Source organism: Hemiscyllium ocellatum, chromosome 1, assembly GCF_020745735.1.
Source record: "Hemiscyllium ocellatum isolate sHemOce1 chromosome 1, sHemOce1.pat.X.cur, whole genome shotgun sequence".
NCBI classification, from domain to species: Eukaryota; Metazoa; Chordata; class Chondrichthyes; order Orectolobiformes; family Hemiscylliidae; genus Hemiscyllium; species Hemiscyllium ocellatum.
The window spans coordinates 44,415,360-44,437,735 of NC_083401.1; the positions used below are offsets into that span (position 1 = coordinate 44,415,360).

The 22,376-nt window shown below is 41.1% G+C and overlaps 1 protein-coding gene across 2 annotated transcripts in view; it reads right to left on the minus strand.

Moving 5' to 3' along the window:
• The window catches only part of mbd2 (methyl-CpG binding domain protein 2), a 119,587-nt gene that overhangs the window by 80,737 nt on the left and 16,474 nt on the right, over window positions 1–22,376 (minus strand). For both annotated transcript variants that reach the window (XM_060829048.1, XM_060829037.1), the window contains exons 2-3: window positions 12,961–13,120; window positions 1,436–1,573 (exon numbers count right to left, since the gene is read on the minus strand). In XM_060829048.1, the coding sequence (XP_060685031.1) occupies window positions 1,436–1,573; window positions 12,961–13,120 (298 nt within the window). The remainder of the gene's footprint in view (window positions 1–1,435; window positions 1,574–12,960; window positions 13,121–22,376) is intronic.

Below are 22,376 nucleotides of genomic sequence, written 5' to 3' on the forward strand. Positions count from 1 at the left end.
CAAGGGGACATAAGTTTAAGGTGAAGGGTGGAAGGTATAGGGGAGATGTCAGGGGTGGGTTCTTTACCCATGGAGTGGTGGGGGCATGGAATGCGCTGCCCGTGGGAGTGGTAGAGTCAGAATCATTGGCGACCTTTAAGCGGCAATTGGATAGGTACATGGATGGGTGCTTAATCTAGGATAGATGTTCGGCACAACATCGTGGGCCTGTTCTGTGCTGTATTGTTCTATGTTCTACACTGGCACCACCCCCCACCTTTTCCTCCGATACATCGATGACTGTATCAGCGCTGCCTCGTGCTCCCACGAGGAGGTTGAACAGTTCATCAACTTTACCAACACCTTCCATCCCGACCTCAAATTCACCTGGACTGTCTCAGACTCCTCCCTCCTTACTTCTCTCCAAGGCCCCAAGGGATCCTTCCATATCCGCCACAAATTCACCTGTACCTCCACACACATCATCTATTGCATCCGCTGCACCCGATGTGGCCTCCTCTATATTGGGGAGACAGGCCGCTTACTTGCAGAACGCTTCAGGGAACACCTCTGGGACGCCCGAACCAACCAACCCAACCACCCCGTGGCTCAACACTTTAACTCTCCCTCCCACTCCACCGAAGACATGCAGGTCCTTGGACTCCTCCATCGCCAGAACATAACAACACGACGGTTGGAGGAAGAGCGCCTCATCTTCCGCCTGGGAACCCTCCAGCCACAAGGGATGAACTCGGATTTCTCCAGTTTCCTCATTTCCCCTCCCCCCACCTTGTCTCAGTCGGTTCCCTTGAACTCAGCACCGCCCTCCTCACCTGCAATCCTCTTCCTGAGCTCTCCGCCCCCACCCCACTCCGGCCTATCACCCTCACCTTGACCTCCTTCCACCTATCACATCTCCATCGCCCTTCGCCCAAGTCCCTCCTCCCTACCTTTTATCTTAGCCTGCCTGGCACCCTCTCCTCATTCCTGATGAAGGGCACTGGCCCGAAACATCGAATTTCCTGTTCCTTGGATGCTGCCTGACCTGCTGTGCTTTAACCAGCAACACATTTTCAGCACCTAACACTATGGGCAATTTACCCTGGCCAACTCACCTGAATTGCACATCTTTGGATTGTAGGAGGAAACCGGAGTACCCGGAGGAAACCCATGCAGACATCGTGAGTCTGCAAACTCCACACAGGCAGTGTCTCCCGAGGTGGGAACCAAACCCAGGTCCCTGGTGCAGTGAGGCAGCAGTGCTAACCACTGAGTCACCATGCCGCACTTGGTAAGTCATTAAGGAATTAGTGGGAGAGTTGACCCATTGTCAACAATCAACCACAGTTTTAGTGACTAACCTATAAATGAGCAAATATTAAAGACGACTGCCTTTTTCAACTAAAATACAAATACTGAGCATGAGAATAATATTCACATAGTATGTTAAACTTACCTGTTGCGGTTGTTCTGTTACTCTCTGCAGCTCTGATTTTACTTTGTTATTCGGGTGATCTGTAACTTTTGTTACTGGTTGCTTGAAAATGGATGCAGTTTGTCTTATTGGCAGGGCGGTGTTTAAATCTAACTTCCCCTGCAAGTTGGAAAATACAGGGAAAAAAAGAATAAATCAAAAATGATACACTTTGCTCTTTTATATATTTGCAAACCAAAAGTCCTCTCTCAAACAGCAGAAATGTTGGTTTTCCTCTGAATCGGTACTTTTGCAAAAGTTGGAGCATTTCTCCAGCATAAGCGAAAAGTACTTACTTTACACCATAGTAGTGGTGGGTGGGGATAGAAGTCATAGAAGTCTACAGCATGGAAACAGACCCTTCAGCCCAACTTGCCAATCCCACCCAGTTTTCACATTTGTACTAGTCCCATTTGTCTGCATTTGGTCCATAACTCTCCATACCTACACTATCCATGTATTTGTCTAAACATTTATGAAATGATGAAATTGCAATCGCTTCCACCACTACATCTGGCAGCCTATTCCAGACACTCACCTCCCTCATTTTACAGAGAGGTATTGATGGGTTAAATAAGGCCTGCAACAAGTTGGCAAACAGACTACGTGGGAAAATATGAAGTTGTGCATTTTGAAATGGAGAACAAAAAAGAACAGTCTGACTTAAACTAAGAAAACTGCAGAACAATGCAATACAAAGGGACTTGAGATGCTTGCGAAAGACACACAGAAAGCTAGCACATGGGTGCAGCAGCTAATCTGGAAGCCTCATGGAATGCTGGTCCTTATTTCAAAAGGGCTGTAATATAAGATAAGAGAACGTCTTAACTGCACCTTACAAGGTGCTGGCGAGACCGCATCTGGACCACAAAGCAGTTTCGGACCCCTTTTTTTAAGGAAAAACATCATTTCTTTGAAGTAGTTCAAACAAAGTTCACTAGGATGATCCCCAGTGAGGGGGGGATTGTCTTATGGGCAAATCCTAAACAGACTGGGATCAATTCACTGAGTTTAGGAGAATGAGAGTAGATCTCAGTGAAACATAGAGGATTCTTCAGGGGTTTGACAGGGTCAATAAGGGATATTATCCTTCATGGGAAAGTCTAGGACCAAAGGGCATACTCTCAGAATAAAGGGGTGCCATTTTAAGATTTAGATGAGGAATTTCTTGAGAGAGTTTAGAGTTTTTGGAATTCCTTGCCACAGAGAGCTATGGGGGCAGAGTCCTTGTGAATATTTAATACTCAGATAGGTTGTTGATCAGATGGGGAATCAAGTATTATAGGGAAAGGGCAGGAATGTGGACATGAGGAGTGTCCATGATTGTAACAAATGGTGGAGTAGGCTCCAGGAAATGAATGGGGACTACTCCTGCTCCTTTTCTTTATGGTTTATCACTGTGGGACTGGGCAGAATTGTTTGATACTATAGAACTTTAGTACTGTTGAAAAAATAACTTTTTCCAAAGTGCTTCATCTTGTACTCATCAGTTTTGTAAAAGTGCCAATTCAGGAAGAAAACCAACATTTATACTGCATGAGAGAAGACGGCTGACTGGTTTGTAAGAGGACTCTGATTGGTTATGACAACACCTGAACCAGAGACAACTTGCCAATCAGAACTCTCCTCTCATGAAGTATAAATGTTGGATTTCCCCTTGTATGGGTACTCATACAAACCATCCCATTGAATTAAGACCCAGAATCTACAACTGCTTCTCATATGACAAGCTCTTCATTCCGGGGATTATTCTTGTAAACCTCCTTTGGACTCCCTCAAATGCCAGCACATTTTTCCTTAGATATAGGACCCAAAAATGCTCACAATATTTTCCAAATGCAGTCTGACCAGAGCCTTCTACAGTCTCAACAGTGCATCTCTGCTGTTGCATTCTAGCCCTAGTGAAATGAATTTCAAAATTGCATTTGCCTTCTTAACCGCCAAATGAACCTGTACATTAGTCTTAATAGAATCTGAACTAGGACTCCCAAGTCCCTTTGTGCTTCTGAGGTTTCCAAAGCCATTCCCAATTAGAAATTATGCTCTGCCTCTATTCTTCCTGCAAAACTGCATAGCCTCACACTAACATTTTATCTATCTGCCACTTGTGCCCACTCACCTACCCTGTCCAAGTCCTTCTGCAGCCTACCCACTTCCTCAGTACTACCTGTCCCTCCACAGTGGCAGTGGTTAGCGCTGCTGCCTCACAGTGCCAGAGACCCTCAGGCAACTGCCTGTGTGGAGTTTGCATGTTCTCCCCGTGTCTGCGCGGGTTTCCTCCGGGTGCTCCGGTTTCCTCCCACAGTCCAAAGATGTGCGGGTCAGGTGAATTGGCCATGCTAAATTGCCCGTAGTGTTAGGTAAGGGGTAAATGTAGGGGTATGGAGGGGGGGGGGGGGTTATGCTTCGGCGGGTCGGTGTGGACTTGTTGGGCCGAAAAGCCTGTTTCCACACTGTAATTAATCTAATCTAGTAATCTAAACTTACCTTTGTGCCATCTGCAAACGTAGCAACAGTGCACTCAGTTCCTTTGTCTAGATCATTAATGTATAATGCAAATAGTTGTGGTACCAACAAAGACCTCTGTAGAACTCTACTAATTACCTGCTGCCATCCTGAAAAATGCCCCTTTGTACCTACTCTCTACCTTCTATCAGTCAGCTAATTCTCTACTGATGCAAATACGTTTGTACCTAATGCTGGTCTTATTTAGTAATCTCCTGTGCGGCATGTCATCAAGTAACCTTCTGGAAATCCAGTCACTGGCTCTCCTTTGTCTAACTTGCTTGTTACCCCCTCAAAAAAATTCTAACAGATTTGTTAGGCATGATCTCTTTGATGAAGCCATCCTGACTTTGTCGTACTTTACCCTATTCCACAATCTCTTTAATAATTTACTCTAAAATCTTACCAGCAACTGAGATCAGGCTATCCGGTGTATAGTTTCCTGTTTTCTGTCTCCCTCATTTCATAAACAGGGGTGTGACATTAGCCATTTTCCAGTCATCTGGCATTCGCCCTGACTTCAATGATTCTCGAAAGACCAGCACCAATATCTCTACAATCTCCTCAGCTATCTCCTTCAGAATCCTGTAATGTAGTTCATCCAATCCAAGTGATTTATCTACCTTCAGATCTTTCAGCTTCCCCAGGACTTTCTCCTTAGTGATGGCCACTACACTCATCTGTCCCCGGATTCTTTTGAAACTCTGCTATGCTACTTGTGTCTTCCACTGTGAAGAGTTTCAGACTGAGATGAGGAATTTATTCTCAGAGTTGAGCATTTCTGGAACTATTCAGTTTCTCTGTCATTCTTGTTTCCCAACCCCGCTTTCCACCCTCATTTTCCATTGGTCTAATGTCCACTTTTGCCTCTTTCCTAAAACTCCTGTAATCTTTTTATGTCACCAGCTAGCTCGCTCTCATTTCATCTTTGGCCCCACCTTTGTATTTTTCATCATGCTGGTTTTTAAAGGTTTCCCAATCTCCTGCCTTCCTACTAATCTTCACCACATTGTATGCTTTTTCTTTTGCTTTTATGCTGTCCCTGACATCCCCACTCAGCTCTGGTTGCCTCGTCTTCCCCTTAGTATTTTTCTTCTTCCTCAAGTGAATTTCTGCAATGGTTCCTAAATTACTGCCATTGCTGCTCCACCGTATTCCTTGCTAGACTCTCCTTCAGGTCTGGCCAGCTCCTTCCTCATGTCTTTGTAGGTACCTTCACTCAATTGTAATACCATAACATTTGATTCCAGCTTCTCCCTCTCAAACTGCAGGGTAATTCTATCAAATTATGGTCACTGCTCCTAGGAAGCTAGAGGTTCCTTCGATACTAGCTGCCTAATCAAGTCTCCCTCATTGCACATCACCAAATCCAGAATTGTTCCCCAGTTGGCTCTACCACAAACTGCTCCAAACATCATCTTGTCGATATCCCATCAATTCCTTTCATTGGGCTTCACTACCAACCTGATTTTCCCAATTCACCTGCGTGCTGAAGTCCCCCCATGACTATTGTAATCGTTCCTTTCTTACATACTTTTTCTATCTCCTGAAGTATTTTCTTCCTGACATCCTGGCCACTGTTAGGATGTGTGTTACAGGCATCCTATTAGGCTATTTTTTCCCCTTTGCTGTTCTTCAACTCTACATGCACAGATTCCACATCTATGACTTTATAGCACGTCTTGCTATGGATTTATTTCATTTTTTACTAACTAACATCACATTCTCAGCCTCTCTGCCCAGCACTAGTACATTTATCCTGAGATATTTAGCTTCCATCTATGATGTTCAGAAGCTGCCAATTTCAATCTGCGTGACATTTACCATTTTTCATATACGGATTTAAGTAGAACATCCTCAGCCCTGCATTGACTGACCTTTCTCATAATTGTCCCCTTATCTGCTGTGCCTGCAGTTAGAGTCCTCACTCCTCCTATACTGTCCAAACACTTGCTTGGAAACTTTCACCTCTGCTGAACTCTCCTCTCCTTTAACGTTTTTGTAAACGTTTTGTGGAACTAAAGCTCAAAAAGACATTAAGTTTACCTTGAAATAAAAGATAAATGTAAAATAGTAAATGTTCTGTATATTGCTTGCAATTTTAACACAAACAGGTTATTCAGTCCCCATTAATAATCTTAATTGCCAATTCTCACCCTGCTCCCATGTCAATTACCTCCCCACACACCACCTCTTTCACTTTATTTATCTGTTGTTAAAAGGGACTACGCTCTGTGCTTCACTTAACACAAATACACAAAAACTCCTTTTGCTCTCCTTCCTAAATTACATACGTTAAATCTTACATCTATATCTCCCCACTGTAGGCCCTCAATTGCTGAACAATCCATTTCTATCCACTATGTTCAATACCAGCATGAATTTAAGCATTTTTACCACTACATCCATACTCTCAACTGTTCGCATGAACTACCTCAATTTATTTTCAAATTTCCTTCAAGAATATTTCTTGAACCAAGTGAATCCATGCAAGTCCTATTGCATGAATATTTTCCCAGCGGTGTAAAAGCCGACTCCACACAATGCTACAAATGTGGCTACAATGGGGTTTTACACAGATTCATCATTGTTTCTCAACTTCTACTTTTGATATCTCATTTTATCTACAATTCTCAGTCTTCTGTATTTGAACCTCAAATTTATCCTTCTACATTCTGTTTGAATGGTAATTATCAAATCTTTCACATCAAAATGTAACGCCTTATAGCTATTGAAGTCTATAAGAGGTATAGTTAGTAAATTTGTAGATGACACCAAAATTGGAGGTGTAGCGGACAGCGAAGGTTACCTCAGATTACAACAGGTTCTTGGTCAGATGGGCCAATGGACTAAGGACTGGCAGATGGAGATTAATGTAGATAAATGTGAGGTGCTGCATTTTGGGAAAGCAATTCTTAACAGGACTTAAAACACTTAACTCAAGGTAGGTAGGATAGTGAAGGCGGCGTTTGAAATGCTTTCCTTTATTTGCCAGAGTATTGGGTACAGGAGTTGGGAGGTCATGGTGAGGCTGTCCAGGACATTGGTTAGACCGTTGTTGGAATATTGTGTGCAATTCTGGTCTCATTCCTGTCGGAAGGATGTTATGCAACTTGAAAGGGCTCAGAAAAGATTTACAAGGATGTTGCCATTGTTGGAGGATTTGAGTTATAGGGAGAGGTTGAATAGGCTACTGCTGCTTTCTCTGGAGTGTTGGAGGCTGAGGGGTGACCTTATAGAAATTTATAAAATAGGGTAAATAGACAAGGTCTTTTCCCTGGGGTGGTGGGGTCCAGAACTAGAGCACATAGGGGCAACATTTTCACGCAGACAGTGGTACATGTGTGGAATGGGCTGCTAGAGCAAGTGCTGGAGGCTGGTACAATTGCAACATTTAAAAGGCATCTGGATGGGTATATGAATAGGAAGGGTTTGGTGGGATATGGGCCAGGTGGGACTAGATTGGGTTGGGATATCTGGTCGGCATGGACGAGTTGGACTGAAGGGTCTGTTTCTGTGCTGTACATCTCTATGACTCTATAAGTCTACAATTCTGTGACATGTTTTGATCAATAAATCATTTATAATATCATCTTGCAGGTTGGGTGTCAAGAACAATTAATTATGCCTAATGTTTAATGTACAGGTAGGTCTAGAAACTCATTTTTCTACCTACATTTTATTTTTATATAGTCAACAGAAGTAATAACACAAATCACTGAAATACTAATACCCATTTCCAATCCATGCCTTCATCTCATACTAGGCTTAGCTCACTTCTAATTAAACTAATGTGCCACCTTCTCATGAAGTCCACATGCTTAATCCAACAGTCTGTGGTACTCTGCCAAAACATTTCTATTTTTATTTAATTAAAATTAAAGCAGATCAAGAATACACAATTAAACTGCACTGTCGCCCCATCCAGGGGTGTTCCTAATACCAAAATGGGCTAAATGATCTTCACATCCTATAAACCCTTATGTGAGAAACTGAAATTACAAAAGAAGCACTAACAACCCAATTTCAGAATGCTTTAGAACTAACTGGAACTCATTTTAGTATGGTTAAGCATTATCAAAGAATTTGATAGACTCAATTACCGAAACACCTACATAAATATTCATTTTCAAAAATTATGACAATTCTTAGATTACAAGCTGCATAGTTAAGGACAGATGTGATTAAAATATTTTTAAAATAAATTTTATAAAATCACTAAGGATCAGATCTGAATAGCAGCAACATAATTGAAATATATTCAATTTAGTCAGTATACTTAGTTCTTAATTAAAGCTACTCAATCTATATTCTGATAATTAAACTTTTAAACCCCAAGCCCTCAGGTGGCTATGTTGCTTATTTTGATAATGCAAGTTAATCAAAATTTCAACTTTTTACTTCATATGAGCACCATGCTATGGCTAGATGGTCTAAACATTTCCATGCAGAAATGTTGCATGTATAAATGCGCAATCATTATTTAAACCTGTAGGGGGAGGTATTGGTTTCAAAAACAAACCTGAAAGCTAATTAATGTTAGCCTGATAAAACACGGAATTAACATGAAGGGCAAAAGAGACAAAGATATGAAAGTCAATGCCAAAGTTTGTTAACTACAATATTTAATCCAGTTAATTACTACTTTATCGTTAAACTGTTTTTCTGTTGATTAGAAGGATAAGTAAAATCCTTCAACTAACTCCAAACCTCATCTCAACTTTAATCCAAATACATCCAAAACAGTGACATGCAAGGGGAAGGGTGAGTACTTTCCTCCTGAAATGAGAGATTATTGCATCATGAATCTATAGAACTCAATGGCAGTGAAAGCCTCCAGTGTTTCAAGTCATACCTGACAAACAGCACATGGTCACGTTTGTCAAAGGCCAATTAATGTAGTCCCAGGACATTATAGCCAGAATTCTTGAAGACAAGATCAAACGTGGGGTCCATTTGCTGATACTTGTACATGGAGGAGTTCTGGAACTCCTCCAATAATGAATTAGCTTCCGTCAGCCAATGAACTGTATCAAGTCAGTATTTACTCTCCTGCTTTATCACTTCCAAAATACATAGCTTTCCCTGATCTTCAACATCATCATCACTAACTCCCCATTCATCAGTAACCTGGGAATCAACAGTGACTCAGGGTATCAATTCCAGGGCATAAGAGTATTGTTGCTGAAGAGAATGCATTTCCCAATTCCATGGCTGTGATGGAAAACCTCAACTTGTTTAAAAGGCACCTGGATCTGCACCTGAAGCTTTGCAATCTGCAAGGCTACGAACTAGATGGTTGAAAGTGCGATTAGAATAAACAGCTAGTTTATTCAGCCAGTGAAAATGCAAAAGGCTGAATGGCCCTTTTTTGAGCTTTAACTTTTCTACAGTTCCATGTCATTTTCCTATGTTCTTCAATAGAGCTCTATTGGTCAATAAGATTCAAATCAGAAGAATGACAATTCCTTTCAAAATGTGCAAGGTAATGAAAATCTGAGAGGCAAACATGTTTCGTACATTGGTGTACACAATACTAAAGAGGTGTTAGTATTATAGCTGATATGGAAATACTGAGGGATAATCTTGAATTTAGATAGGAGAGCACTTCTAAAAAATATCCATTATACAGTGCCCATTATGACTAGGATACAAAGGAGAAAAAAAAACTGCAGCTTCTAAGGCTTTCTTTGCACTTTCAATGAAGGAACCAGTGTTGCACAGTGGAGGGCAAGGCAACAACGCACTCATGTCTTATACTGCTGGATCACAAACACAAATACCATGGATCATGGAAATCTAATAAACTCAGAATGCTGGAGAAACTCAGCAGGCCCAGCAGCATCTTTAGGGAGAAAACAGGTAACTTTGAGTCAGGTATAACACTTCTCCCAGTTGATTTTCCAAATCATAGATGATCAGTACACAGATCATAAGGGGCTTCTGCTGTCAGCTGATTTGTTGAGGAGGATTAAGCACTATCTTTGGCATTGACAAAATTCTGCCTTTTGGAAAAGGAAAAAAAATCACACAGGAATGTCAGTCTTCTTGAAGGTGCAGACCCTGCCAAAAAAACCTATCAGGCAATGAGACACCATAATACATTCACCTCCCTTGCAATCTAATACCTGAGCCAGGTCTGCTCTCAAGTACTTTAAGGAACTGTTAATGAGTAACCAGTTTTCCTGATCATTAATGGGGCCCAGTGACAAAGGGCTGAATTATCACTCCTGGAGCACAGAGGTAGGGCAATTCCCAACTCCACAAACCTTACTCAAGACCAAATAGCCTGGAAGGCAGATTTTCAATCTGGCAGGTATTCATTGCAGTCTGATCTACTGCCATCAGAAAATGCACAAAAGCAGCTAAAGGGACTGGGTTCATCCACATTTTATACACATTGCAGCCTTTTTTTAAATAATCCCAAACAGATCATGGCCTCATCCAGAAAATTAATTTTTGACTAGAGGCATCCTTTGATCTATCCAAAAGCACATCCTACCTCGCCATAAACCTCTTGATTGATCAAGTGTACAAATCATGTTTTGGACATCCCCATGACTGAACAGTGCACCAGAATGAAGGCAGCTACACTTTAATGTGTGCAGTTTCTTCAGTAGCCCATGGATATGCAAATTACAGTTACTTTCCCCCACTCACTCCCCAGCTCCACAGCAAAACTGTTAAGTGTAGACTTGTACACTTAATGATAAAATTCTCAGGAGTGAGCCAAACAAGGAGACTTTAGAATGCAGCTTCATAATTCCTTCAAAGTGGAGTCATAGGGAGACAGGGTAGTGAAGAAGTGTTTGGTACAGTTGCCTTTATTGGTCAGTGCATTGAGTATGGAGTTGGGAGGTCGTGCTGCGGCTATACAGAACATTGGTTAGGCCACGTTTGGAATATTGCTTTCAGTTTTGGTCTCCCTGCTATTGGAAGGATGCTGCGAAACTTGAAAGGGTTCAGAAAAGATTTACAAGTACATTATCAGGGTTAGAGGATTTGAGCCATAGGGAAAAGCTGAACAGGCGGGGGATATTTTTTCTTGGAGTATCAGAGGCTAAGGGGTGACCTTATAGAGGTTTTAAAAAAATCATGAGCGCCATGGATAGGGTGAATGGTCAAGGCCTTTTTCCCAGGATTAGGGAGTCCAAAATTAGAGAGGATAGATTTAAGGTAAGGGGAAAGATTTAAAAGGGACACAAGTGGTAACTTTTTCAAGCAGACAGTGATGAGTGTCTGGAATGAACTGCCAGAGGAAGTGGTGAAGACATCTGGATGGGTATATGAACAGGAAGAGTTTAGGGGGATATGGGCCAAATGCTGGCAAGCGGGGCTGGATTAATTTAGGGTATCTGGTCGGTATGGACGAGTTGGACCAAAGGGTCTGTTTCTGTGCTATATATCTCTATGACTCTGTGTGCTGGCCTTTTCTGGCCTTCAATATCACTTTGACTAAGTTGGAGACACGCCTTTCTGTCATGGTGAAAATCCAGGCCAAAGTTTGTAACAGAATTGAGATTCTTCTTACTCAATAGCAGACAATATCACATGTCAATGTCCCTAAAAAGGTTTAAAATAGCCTCAAGCACATGTCAACACTAAAGGTGCAAGTACTACTTGTGGAATCCAGTTAAAATGGCACACCCTCAAGGCAAGGCACTGGCAAACTACATTCTACTTTCTAAATAAAAGCTTTACAATCACGAAAGAAAGGGTTTGAAGGCAAGTTATATCAGTAAATGAGCTACCCACATCATAAATTTGGGAATTTCTTTGCTGCTTGTTTTCAAAACTACCATACTGATTGATTCTTTAAAATAGTGAGGTGCATCTGCATTCTGTCTTACACTGGATTCACCAAAAATCAGGGAAAATGTTATCACAAACAGTTGTGCAATAAAAAAAACACAGGAGTTCTGGAGAACATCACTCCATCCCAAAGGATCCATTATACAACAGGTTCTAATTGACTAACGTAGACAATAAAGGTTATAGACAATAAACCAGAGATCATACCATCAGGGGGCAGAACAAGTTTCAAGCTTACGTTCAACAGCTGTTTGCCAATCAATGAGGAAAAAAAAACTTCTCAACCCAAAAACCCAACTGTAATTAAAAGATAAAAGTGTTGTACTTGGGAAACAGAAATTACAATTACAAAAAAAAGGCAACTGCACAAAGTAGTGAAAACACTATTAAAATCAGCATTGACAAAAATGAACAATGAAATTGGATCGAAATTTTGACACAAAATGTAATTACTGTCTTTCTATTGCTCCTCATGCTTCATAAAAATACTGCACAGATTCCTTACCCTTGAAGTGGCAAAAATAATTTCTTGGTGCATCGTCCGCGGTCCAGCCTCAACCAGAGTTGACTTCCCAACCAATCAGCACCCTTTTGTCACGCAGAATTAGGTGGTGCTCCCTTCAAATTTTGGCATTCTTGTGCCTATCCTGATGAGTACGATAGGAAAAGTTTTGCCAACTTTTTTTTAAAGCAATGCAAAAGCTATGTTTCCTACTCATTCTCTTCTTCCCTGAAGTTTGGTGCAAGATTTCCGGGCCAATTAGGGATAGGCAATTGATGCTGGCTTGGCCAGCAATGCCCACATTCTATGAATCCATTGAAAAAGAAATCTCAGACAATGCACTTCTTTTCTCCCCAGGTGAAAGCACTAACAAGCAAAATGTCTGGAGAATTCTGCTTAATTAGATACTGGGATGAGATTAAAAAACATTCAAGTTGAACTTTAATTTTAAAATACCCCCCCCCCACCATGGAAATACATTTGGTCTCTGCACATCACCTTCATTTTTGATTTGGTAAACAGTAAGCGTTAACCTTGTAAGGAAGTAGAAGACTCTAATCTGCAGCCACCAGTCATTGGCACAAGTTGCAATAGGTGCCCAAAAGATAACATTCATAAAAATATGTAGCGTTATTGAAACTTCATATCGGAAACACACCCTGAGCAGAACTCTGAAAGTATACAATACCTTTGCTTGATTTATGGCTTCATTCCGAAGACGCTGTTTATTCCTCTGCAATTTATTAGGCATCATCGTCCCGGTTCGAAAGTCAAAGCTATTGAGATCGAAACTGTTTCCGAGATATCGAGCCAGTTGAGGCTTACTCCTGAATTTCTTACCACTTGGGCTGAAAGAAAATAATAAAAATTGTTCTAGTACCAGTTGATGATACATGCCAATATAGCCCCAGCAGATGATACATGCCAATATAGCCCCAGCAATGCATACTAGGGTTCAAATCAAGAAAAAGTGTAAGAGATAGAATGTATGTATATAACATATATAGATCACATGGGATCCGGGGGAGCTAGCCAATCAGATATAAAACTGGCTTCAAGGTAGGAGACAGAGGATGATGATAGAGGGTTGCTTTTAAGGGGGCTCCTATTGTGCAGAGGTTAAATCCCTCTCCCTGGACTGAGGGGCCCTGGTTCAAGTCTCACCTCCTCCAGAGGTGTGTAATAACATCTGACAGGTTGATTAGACAAAAAGAAAGTAGCTTTTCAGACTGGAGGCCTGTGACTAGTGGTGTGCCACAAGGATCAGTGCTGGGTTCACTGCTTTTTGTCATTTATATAAATATTTGCCATATTCATATCCAAATTATAGTTAGCAAGTCTGCAGATGACACCAAAATAGGTGGTGTTTTGGACACAGGGGGTTACCTCAGCGTACAACAGGACCTTGATCATTTGGGCCAAGGAATGGCAGACTGCATTTAATTCAGATAAATGTGAGGGTGTTGCACTTTGGTAATGCAAATCAGGGTAGGACTTATACAGTAAACGGTAGGGCCTGGGGGAGTATTGCCGAACAAAGAGACGGAGGGGTGCAGGTACATATTTCCTTGAAAGCAGAGTGGCAGATATTCAGGGTAGCAAAAGTGTTTGCTTTCATTGGTCAGAACATTGCATATAGTAGTTGGGACATCATGTTGTGGCTGTGCAGGACACTGGTGAGACCACTTTTACAATACTGCATACAATTCTCGTTGCACTTCAATAGGAAAGACATTGTCAAACTTGAGAGGGTGCAGAAAAGATTTACAAAGTGGTTGCTGGGACTGAAGTGATGATGTTATAGGGAGAGGTCAGGTAGGCTGGGGTTTTTGTTCCTGGAGTGACTTAGGCGGAGGAATGACATCATAGAGATTTATAATATCATGAGGGGCATGGATAGAGTAAACAGCCAAGGTCTTTTTCCCAGGATAGGGGAGTCCAAAACAAGAGGACAAAGGTTTAAGGTGAGAGAGAAAAGATTTAAAAGGATCCTAAGGGGTAGCTTTTTCACAAAGAGAGTGGTGCATGTATGGGACGAGCTGCCAATGGAAGTGGTGTAGGCAAGTACAATTACATTTAAAAGGCATCTGGATGAATATATGAAGCGGAAGGGTTTAGACGGTTATGGGCCAAATGCTGGCAAATGGGACAAGGTCAGATTGGATTGCCTGGTCGGCATGGATGAGTTGGTCCGAAGGGTCTGTTGCACAGAGTGTTTTTGCTCTCTTCAACTGTTAGGTCAGCATCAACTTTTCACTCCAGGAAATCCAAGATGTAAGTTTTTTTTTGAGAAATTGAGTTACAGCTAAAAATTAACATAAATTCCATTATCATACATACTTGGCATAGATAAAGGAGTCTGTGACAGCTAGCAGCTGTGCAATTGGTAGGATCAGCATCAATCGCAACAGTAAGAATGCCAGTAAAGCTAATGAAAGCATATATCCCCACCGTAGAATGAACAAACACTGATACAAAGATCCCAATCATACTTCCAGTTCCTCATTTTTAATTCCATCTTGTAGACAGTATACACTGCTGCTACAGAGCATGAGTGGTGAAGGGAGTGGATGCTTGCACATGTGGTACCAACCACATGGGCTGCTTTGCCCTGGATGGTGTGTTGTTGGGAGAGCACCCACCCAGTCATACTCCTGACTTGTGCCTGGTAGATAATGGTTAGGTTTGGGGAGTTGGAGGCAAGTTACTCACCACAGTATTCCTAGCCTCTAACCTGCTCTTGTAGCCACTGTGTATAGAATCATAGAATCCCTCCAGCGTGGAAACAGGCCATGTGGCCCAACAACTCCACACTAACCCTCCAAAGAGTATCCCACCCACACTCATTCCCCTACCCTATTACTCTGCACTTCTCCTACACATCCATGAACACTAAGGGCAATTTAACATGGCCAATTCACCTAAACTGCACATCTTTGGACTGCGAGAGGAAACCAGAACACCCAGAGGAAATCCACACAGAGACAGGGAGAAACTGCAAACTCTACACAATCAATTGCCTGAGGATGGAATTAAACCTGGGTCCCTGGCACTGTGAGGCAGCAGTGCTAACCACTAGCTACAGTGCTGCCCAAAACTATGTAACAAGTTCACATGGAGTGGGCTTCAATCAGCAGTATGGTCCACTCCTGCTGCTATTTATTAGATCCTCAGATAAATTAAAATGTAATTTTTTTGTTCAAATTCTCTAATGCAAATTACATTGCAGGAATGAGTGCCCACACGCATACAAGTAAATTCCCAATGCTACAGCAAAGTTATCTGGCTACAATTATGATTTGGCACATCATCAAAAATTCAGCTACACCTGAATGCACCAAGTCTAACATTTTCTGGCATGTTTACTTGGTAACAACGTGTCCCTACATGGATTTCAATGTTGAGACTATGGCATTATACCATGCTTCCTGGTTTGTGGAGGACCAGGATAACACAGAGAGCAATTTCCTGATTGAGAAACAGGAAATAGGAACAGGAGTAGGCCACTCATCCCATGGAGTCTACCCCACCATTCATTAGGATTAAAAAAAATTTCAATGTTTCTTATTTGTCCATGACTTTTTAGACCTCTGAAACAGGGAACATGCACTCCTGCACCCCCCCCCCCCCCACCCCCCTTCACCCACCAAGTCAAAGTGATAATCAGAAGCCAATGTAAGCACAACTAGCTTTAATAGTTCTCATAAATATAAGTTATGCAAAACATATTCTTGATATACTGGTGAAAATCTCAAACGGGAGCTATCAGGTCCAAATGTAATTAGAATTATTTAATTAGAATCATTTACAGACAATAGTTCCTGGGCTTGCAAGATTCCATAGATATGACATCAACGAACTTACCCTATCAACCAACCTCACCTAGGATCTCATAACACATGGTTCTACGGAATCACCCTGTGCATTGGATCATACTTTCCAGCAGCATGGGCAAACTCAAACACTCCTGATTAGTGGTTCAGAGACTACACTGTCATCTCAATTCCAGTCCACTTCCACTCTTGCACAATTTTCACAATACTGCTGCATGAGCTAAGCTCAAACCCAGGATCCAGGTAACTACAAAGCCTGCTCCTTTCTCCCTCTGGAGTATAGGCATACTTCCATCCCAACCTCACCCCAACCAAAGCACTGTCTACATTGAAGTGGATGTTCTCCTTGCTAGACTCAATCCTACAAAAGCTGTAGAATTCCACATCCAAAATTTCTTTTGACTATATCGCAGACTTCCAGCTTGTTTACAAATGAACTGACTTTTTTTTTAAAATGTGTGATTTATGAATTGCTCCATAACCTTAATAAACACACATTTCAGCTGCTCCCACCATGGAAACGCTATTATTACCTATTCTTCACACCCCACTCCACTATCTGTAGCACAGACCCAAACAATCCTGACCCAGTAAGAAACTCAATAATTACAGCCATTCTGTTCAGAGTCCCGCAACGTAAGGAGTAATTCATCTAGTGCAACTGTGGCCTTTCCTGTGGTCCTGTATTCGTGCAGCTTTTCAAAGAATGATCTAATCATCTTAGAAAAGCCTCAGTTGAATGTCCTTCCACCACCCTCTCAGGAAATAGATCCCAACTAGTTGTGGCATGAAAATTTCTCGGATTTCTACTGCCCTCAATCTGCTTCTCGATTCTTCCAATGGAGGAAATTTCTCTTCATCTATTCCAGTCAGATTCCTCGTGATAGCAAATACCTTCATCAAACCTCCTCTAAATCTCCCTTTCTGCAAGGAAAGCAGACTAAAATCTCTAATATTTCTTCGTAATTAGTTTCTCATTCCTGACCTCCTGAATCTTGCCTGCATCAAAGCTCACATCAGATCACATTGTAAGTGAGAAGTAACTGGGCAGAGTGAAAGGGAGGCAGAGATGAGACTGGCAAGCCAAAGCACAAAGGCTACCATCATTATAAAAGGGGCTGTTGGGAAAAGAAAGATGGACGGATAGAACAGGAAGGAGGGAAATAAAGAAAAAGACAGAAAGAAAAGCAAAGAATCTGAGTGAAGGGGAGAACTTATATACTTAATGGTAAGGTCCTAGGGAAGGTTGCTGAACAAAGATACCTTGGAGTGCAGGTTCATAGCTCCTTGAAAGTGGAGTCACAGGTAGATAGGATAGTGAAGGCGGTATTTGGTATGCTTTCCTTTATTGGTCAGCATTTTGAGTACAGGAGTTGGGAGGTCATGTTGCCGCTGTACAGGACATTGGTTAGGCCACTGTTGGAATATTGCGTGCAATTTTGGTCTCCTTCCTATCAGAAAGATATTGCGAAACTTGAAAGGGCTCAGAAAAGATTTACAAGGATGTTGCCAGGGTTGGAGGATTTGAGCTACAGGGAGAGGCTGAACAGGCTGGGGCTGTTTTCCCTGGAGCGTCGGAGGCTGAGGGGTGACCTTATAGAGGTTTACAAAATTATGAGGGGTATGGATAGGATAAATAGGTAAAGTCTTTTCCCTGGGGTCGGGGAGTCCAGAACTAGAGGACATAGGTTTAGGGTGAGGGGGGAAAAGATATGAGAGACCTAAGGGGCAACTTTTTCACAGAGGGTGGTACGTGTATGGAATGAGCTGCCAGAGGATGTGGTGGAGGCTGGTACAATTGCAACATTTAAGAGGCACTTGGATGGGTATATGAATAGGAAGGCTTCGGATGGATATGGGTCGGGTGCTGGCAGGTGGGACTAGATTGGGTTAGGATATCTGGTCGGCATGGACAGGTTGGACCGAAGGGTCTGTTTCCATGCTGTACATCTCTAGGACTCTATAAAATATTGGAGAACTCAAAGATGAAAACAAAAGGAAATCAATTGGTTTGTTTTCAAAGAAAGAACAGGGATGTGGGTAAGATAAGAGAGAACTAGTCCTGTGATGCATGTTGAATTGAAGACACAAAACTACTAGCAAGCATATACATAGCCCAATTTCTCGGTAAAGGTACACTCTGCAACATTACAGCACTGTAATAATATGGCAGTGACTAATTTGCAGAGTACTGAGATTTTCTGCTATTTTTTTAAAATTATCATTCATGACAGAACAAAACTACAAACAGTTCACCACACTGATCACACAGATGAGTCATTCTGGAACGTAAAGGTCAGCAGTTGACACTGCTGTATGGGATACACTCAAAAGCTGCACTGGAAATAATGAAAGCTCCCAAGAAAATTAAATCCAGTTTCTCGACTTATGAGGGTCACTCTAGGTCATTAACTAACTTGTATATTTTTCCTACATGAAGATCAGGGACTTCAAAACAAAAGGAAAAGCATGCTTGTTTTAAAAAAGATCTGAGTTCCATTACGTTAATTTGTAGAGTGAAAAACAATGGAAATCAGGCAGTACAGCCAGACACTGCCTTAGTGAGAAGGAACACTTCTGGATGAGGGAAAACATTAAGCAGCATTTCACAAGCAGGGGAATAATACAATGCAGTTAGAATGGCAGGAAGTCATAGTTGAGCTTTTCAGAAACTTGATAACCGCAATGCTGAAAAAGTACATTAATTGATACTGTACATGTTCCAAAAAGATTGCTTGTAGCACAGGGAATGTAATTCTGGTGTTTTGGGATAAGGAACAGTTTGTGACTCAGGGTTTCACAGAATTCCCTCATCATGTACCACACCTCACCCTGACGTATGGCAAATTGCTGCTATGGCACCGTGGCTACAGATCACTGGAGTTACGACACCATGACTCACCAGTGATCCACCCAGCAGTTAGACAGTCTGCAGCAGCTGTTTTTATCAAGAATACATACACAGTGCATGCAGAATTATAGGGTGCTGAAACGCAGATAATGTGCATAAGTCTGTCAAAATTGGCTCACTTTGCACATGAGAACCACCCAAAAATCATATTTGAATATGATACAAGAAATGGAGACTTCTGGGAAGTGGTACAAAAGTGTAACTCAGTCCAGTTATTTGAGATCAAAGTGCAAGAGTGATGATTGAACTGTTAGGTGATCAGCAACACCCTGGATTTAATTATGGCCTTGAAATCAGTTACTTTTTTTGTATATGTTTTAATTTCGCAGCTAGCACAATTGTAGGGGCAGCATTACAATCTTATAATTATGTAGTGCACTTAATGTAAGAAATGTCAAAAAATTATTCACAGGATTGAGAGAGGGGGAGTAGAACAGGATGTGGAACCATAGTGAGAGTATTTGGCAGGGAAACAGGTACAAAGGCTGAGAATGACATTAAGAGTCATCGCCAAATACTGGTCAGAAATAGATTTAACAAAGTGGAAAAGCAGTTAGCAGTGGAAGGGTCAAAAAATGTTCAAACCAAGACAGCCAAAATCATCTATTTGCTGAAATACAAAGGTTAAAACGCACAAACAGAAAATAAAGCCAATTAAACAGTGGAGGAGAATGCAGACATTAGATAATGAGAGATTGTGGAAAGAGTTGAAGAATTTTCATTCAAACAGCTATGAGCCAGACAGAGTTGGTAGGTAAGATGGTCACCTAAGACATCATGAAAGAAAGGAAATAGGATCAAGAATAAAATGCCAACAGCACAAAGGAGGCCTTTTAGCGCATCCATGCTGACCCTTGAAGGAGCAATTCACTGGCTGCCATTGCCTTTTTTCAATAGCCCTGTTTTTTTTTATTTCAGATAATGATCAAATTTATTTCCAAAACTGTCTGTCTCTGCTATACCTTCAGGAAGTGTACTCCAAATCCTAGTCATTCTCCCATGAGTAATAGCTTTCCGTGCCAGCATTGTTTCTTTTGCCAATTACATTAAATCTGTGCCCACTGCTTATTGGTCCTTCCATCTCATCTACTCTGTTCAGATCCCTCATTATTTTAAATACCTCAATCAAATCTCCTCTCAATCCTTTATTCTCTCAAGATAATGGTTGCAACTCCTCCAATCTTTCTACGTGGCTGAAGCTCCTCATCACTCCAGAATCTTTTCTGTATCCTCTTCCTGTAATCCAGGAAGAGGAGAGGGTTGGAAAGTGTAGAGAAACTAGAAAGGTGGTAACAAGAAATTTGGGCTATAGCAGAATGCAAATAAGGCAAGGACATAGAATGATTCCTCTCAAATGATTTCACATCTTTCTTAAAATGGAGACTCCTGAACTAGATGCAGTGCTCTAGTTGAGGTCAAACTAATGTTTACTACATCCGTTTTATATAGGCAACTGCACCCTTGCCAGAGCAGCAAAAGTAACACTTGATGATAAAGATTACATGAAGAAATGAAAGGAGGATGAATAAGAGTTTAGATATCCAATGAATACCCAATATGAAGGGCTAAGATTTGCAAGTCAAACGAGCGAGTGAAAGTGACCTGGATATGAAATTTTAAGCTTTGCACCACCTTATGCCATTTACAAACCATCAGCATGAGCTGGAGACTGCATCTAAGGAAGGATTAGAGCTTTTGTCAGAATTGGACATGATAGATTCAGTCTGGCCTCTGCTGTAAGACTATATGGCTCATTGACAGCTGGGCATCAGCCACCGTTGAGATGAAAGCCAATCTGGCTCACCTACGAGTAGATATAACAGAAAATGCGATACACCTGAGACACGGAATTAAATGTGGCAGTGGAGGTTAAGATGAGTATCAAATGCACACATACAAAAGCTGAGTTCTTTATGCAGAAAATGTTAATAAAAATGAGAGTACACTGAATTGGAGGTAAACTATTGGGTAAATAGGAAACTGGTTTGGAGATGAAAGACACAATGACTATATACACTTAACTGGCAGGATGTGACTATTGGTATCCTGTAGGAATCTATACTGGGCTACAGTCATTCATTACAGATGTGAATGGCTTGAATGAAGAATTAGACATCTGTGTACCTAAGTTTACAGCAGACACTAATAGGGTAGGACTGTAATTAGTATAGATGGAAGTTCTAAGGGGAAAATGTTAGATTAAATGAGTAGACAAAAAACAAAAATGGTAGATACAGGTTAATGCAGCAAAGTGAGAGTTCATCCACTTTGAACCCAAGATAGATAGATCAGAGTACTTTCAAAATAGGGAGATGCTAGGAAATGTGAATGAGCAAAAAGAAAGGGTACAAGAACAGAAATCACTAAAAGTAAGAGGTACAAAAACTAATTTAAAAAGATCTTTATTCTGCAATTGAATCATCCTGCTTCATGATACATGGAGGATATGTTTAAAACACACCTATATGTTTTTCATTTTATTAAACTGTTCAAAGCCACATGATGGATGAAAATATTAAGAGGCATCATAAAATGAATACAAAAGTGCATTAATATAATTTGGTCATTTTGGAGATTTTCTTTTCCCCATTGCAATCTTTTTTCTCTCTCACTCTGGCAATTGCTGTCACTACTTAATTGTTAAAAACTAATTTAAAAGATGGTGGATTTGAATTATTTCAACAGTGCTGGAATTCAAAAGTGTTGAAGTTCAGTTACTAATAAAAGCAAATACTGCAAATGCTGGAAATCTAAAACAAACACAGAATGCTGAAGAAATATCAGCAGATTTGAAAGCATCTATGGAGAGAAAATCAATTACTACTTTGAGAAACTCAGTGGATCGAGCATCATCTGTGGAAAGAAAGCAGAGTTCAGAGGCCATTCTTCAGAACTGAGTTGATGTTGCCAGACATGCAGAGTTTCTCCAGCAATTGTTGTTTTTGCTTCAGACCTTTAGCATCCACAGTTTTTTTGTTTTATTTTAACATTTTGAGTCCAGTATGACAAAATTCAGAATCAGAAAATAGAAAATACGTTATATTGGACTTGAAACTTCATTTCTCGGTCAATAAACACTGCCAGACCTACTGAAGTTCAGTTACTGTTGCCAAAAACTCTGAAAGCCCCACCTAGAAAACGACATTTAGCTCCAAGCACAGCACCACCTGAAAAGAACATCAATTCCTTGGTATGGTGCTATGAAGGCTTCCCAGAATTACAACTGGACAAAAAGGGGTACAAATGAAGATTGAATAGATAAGATTTTTTATTCCTTTGAACATAGAAGATCAAAAGCTGACCTAATTATGGTGTTTAAGATAGTCAAACTACGTCAAGTAGTTCTCTCAAGTTAGACGA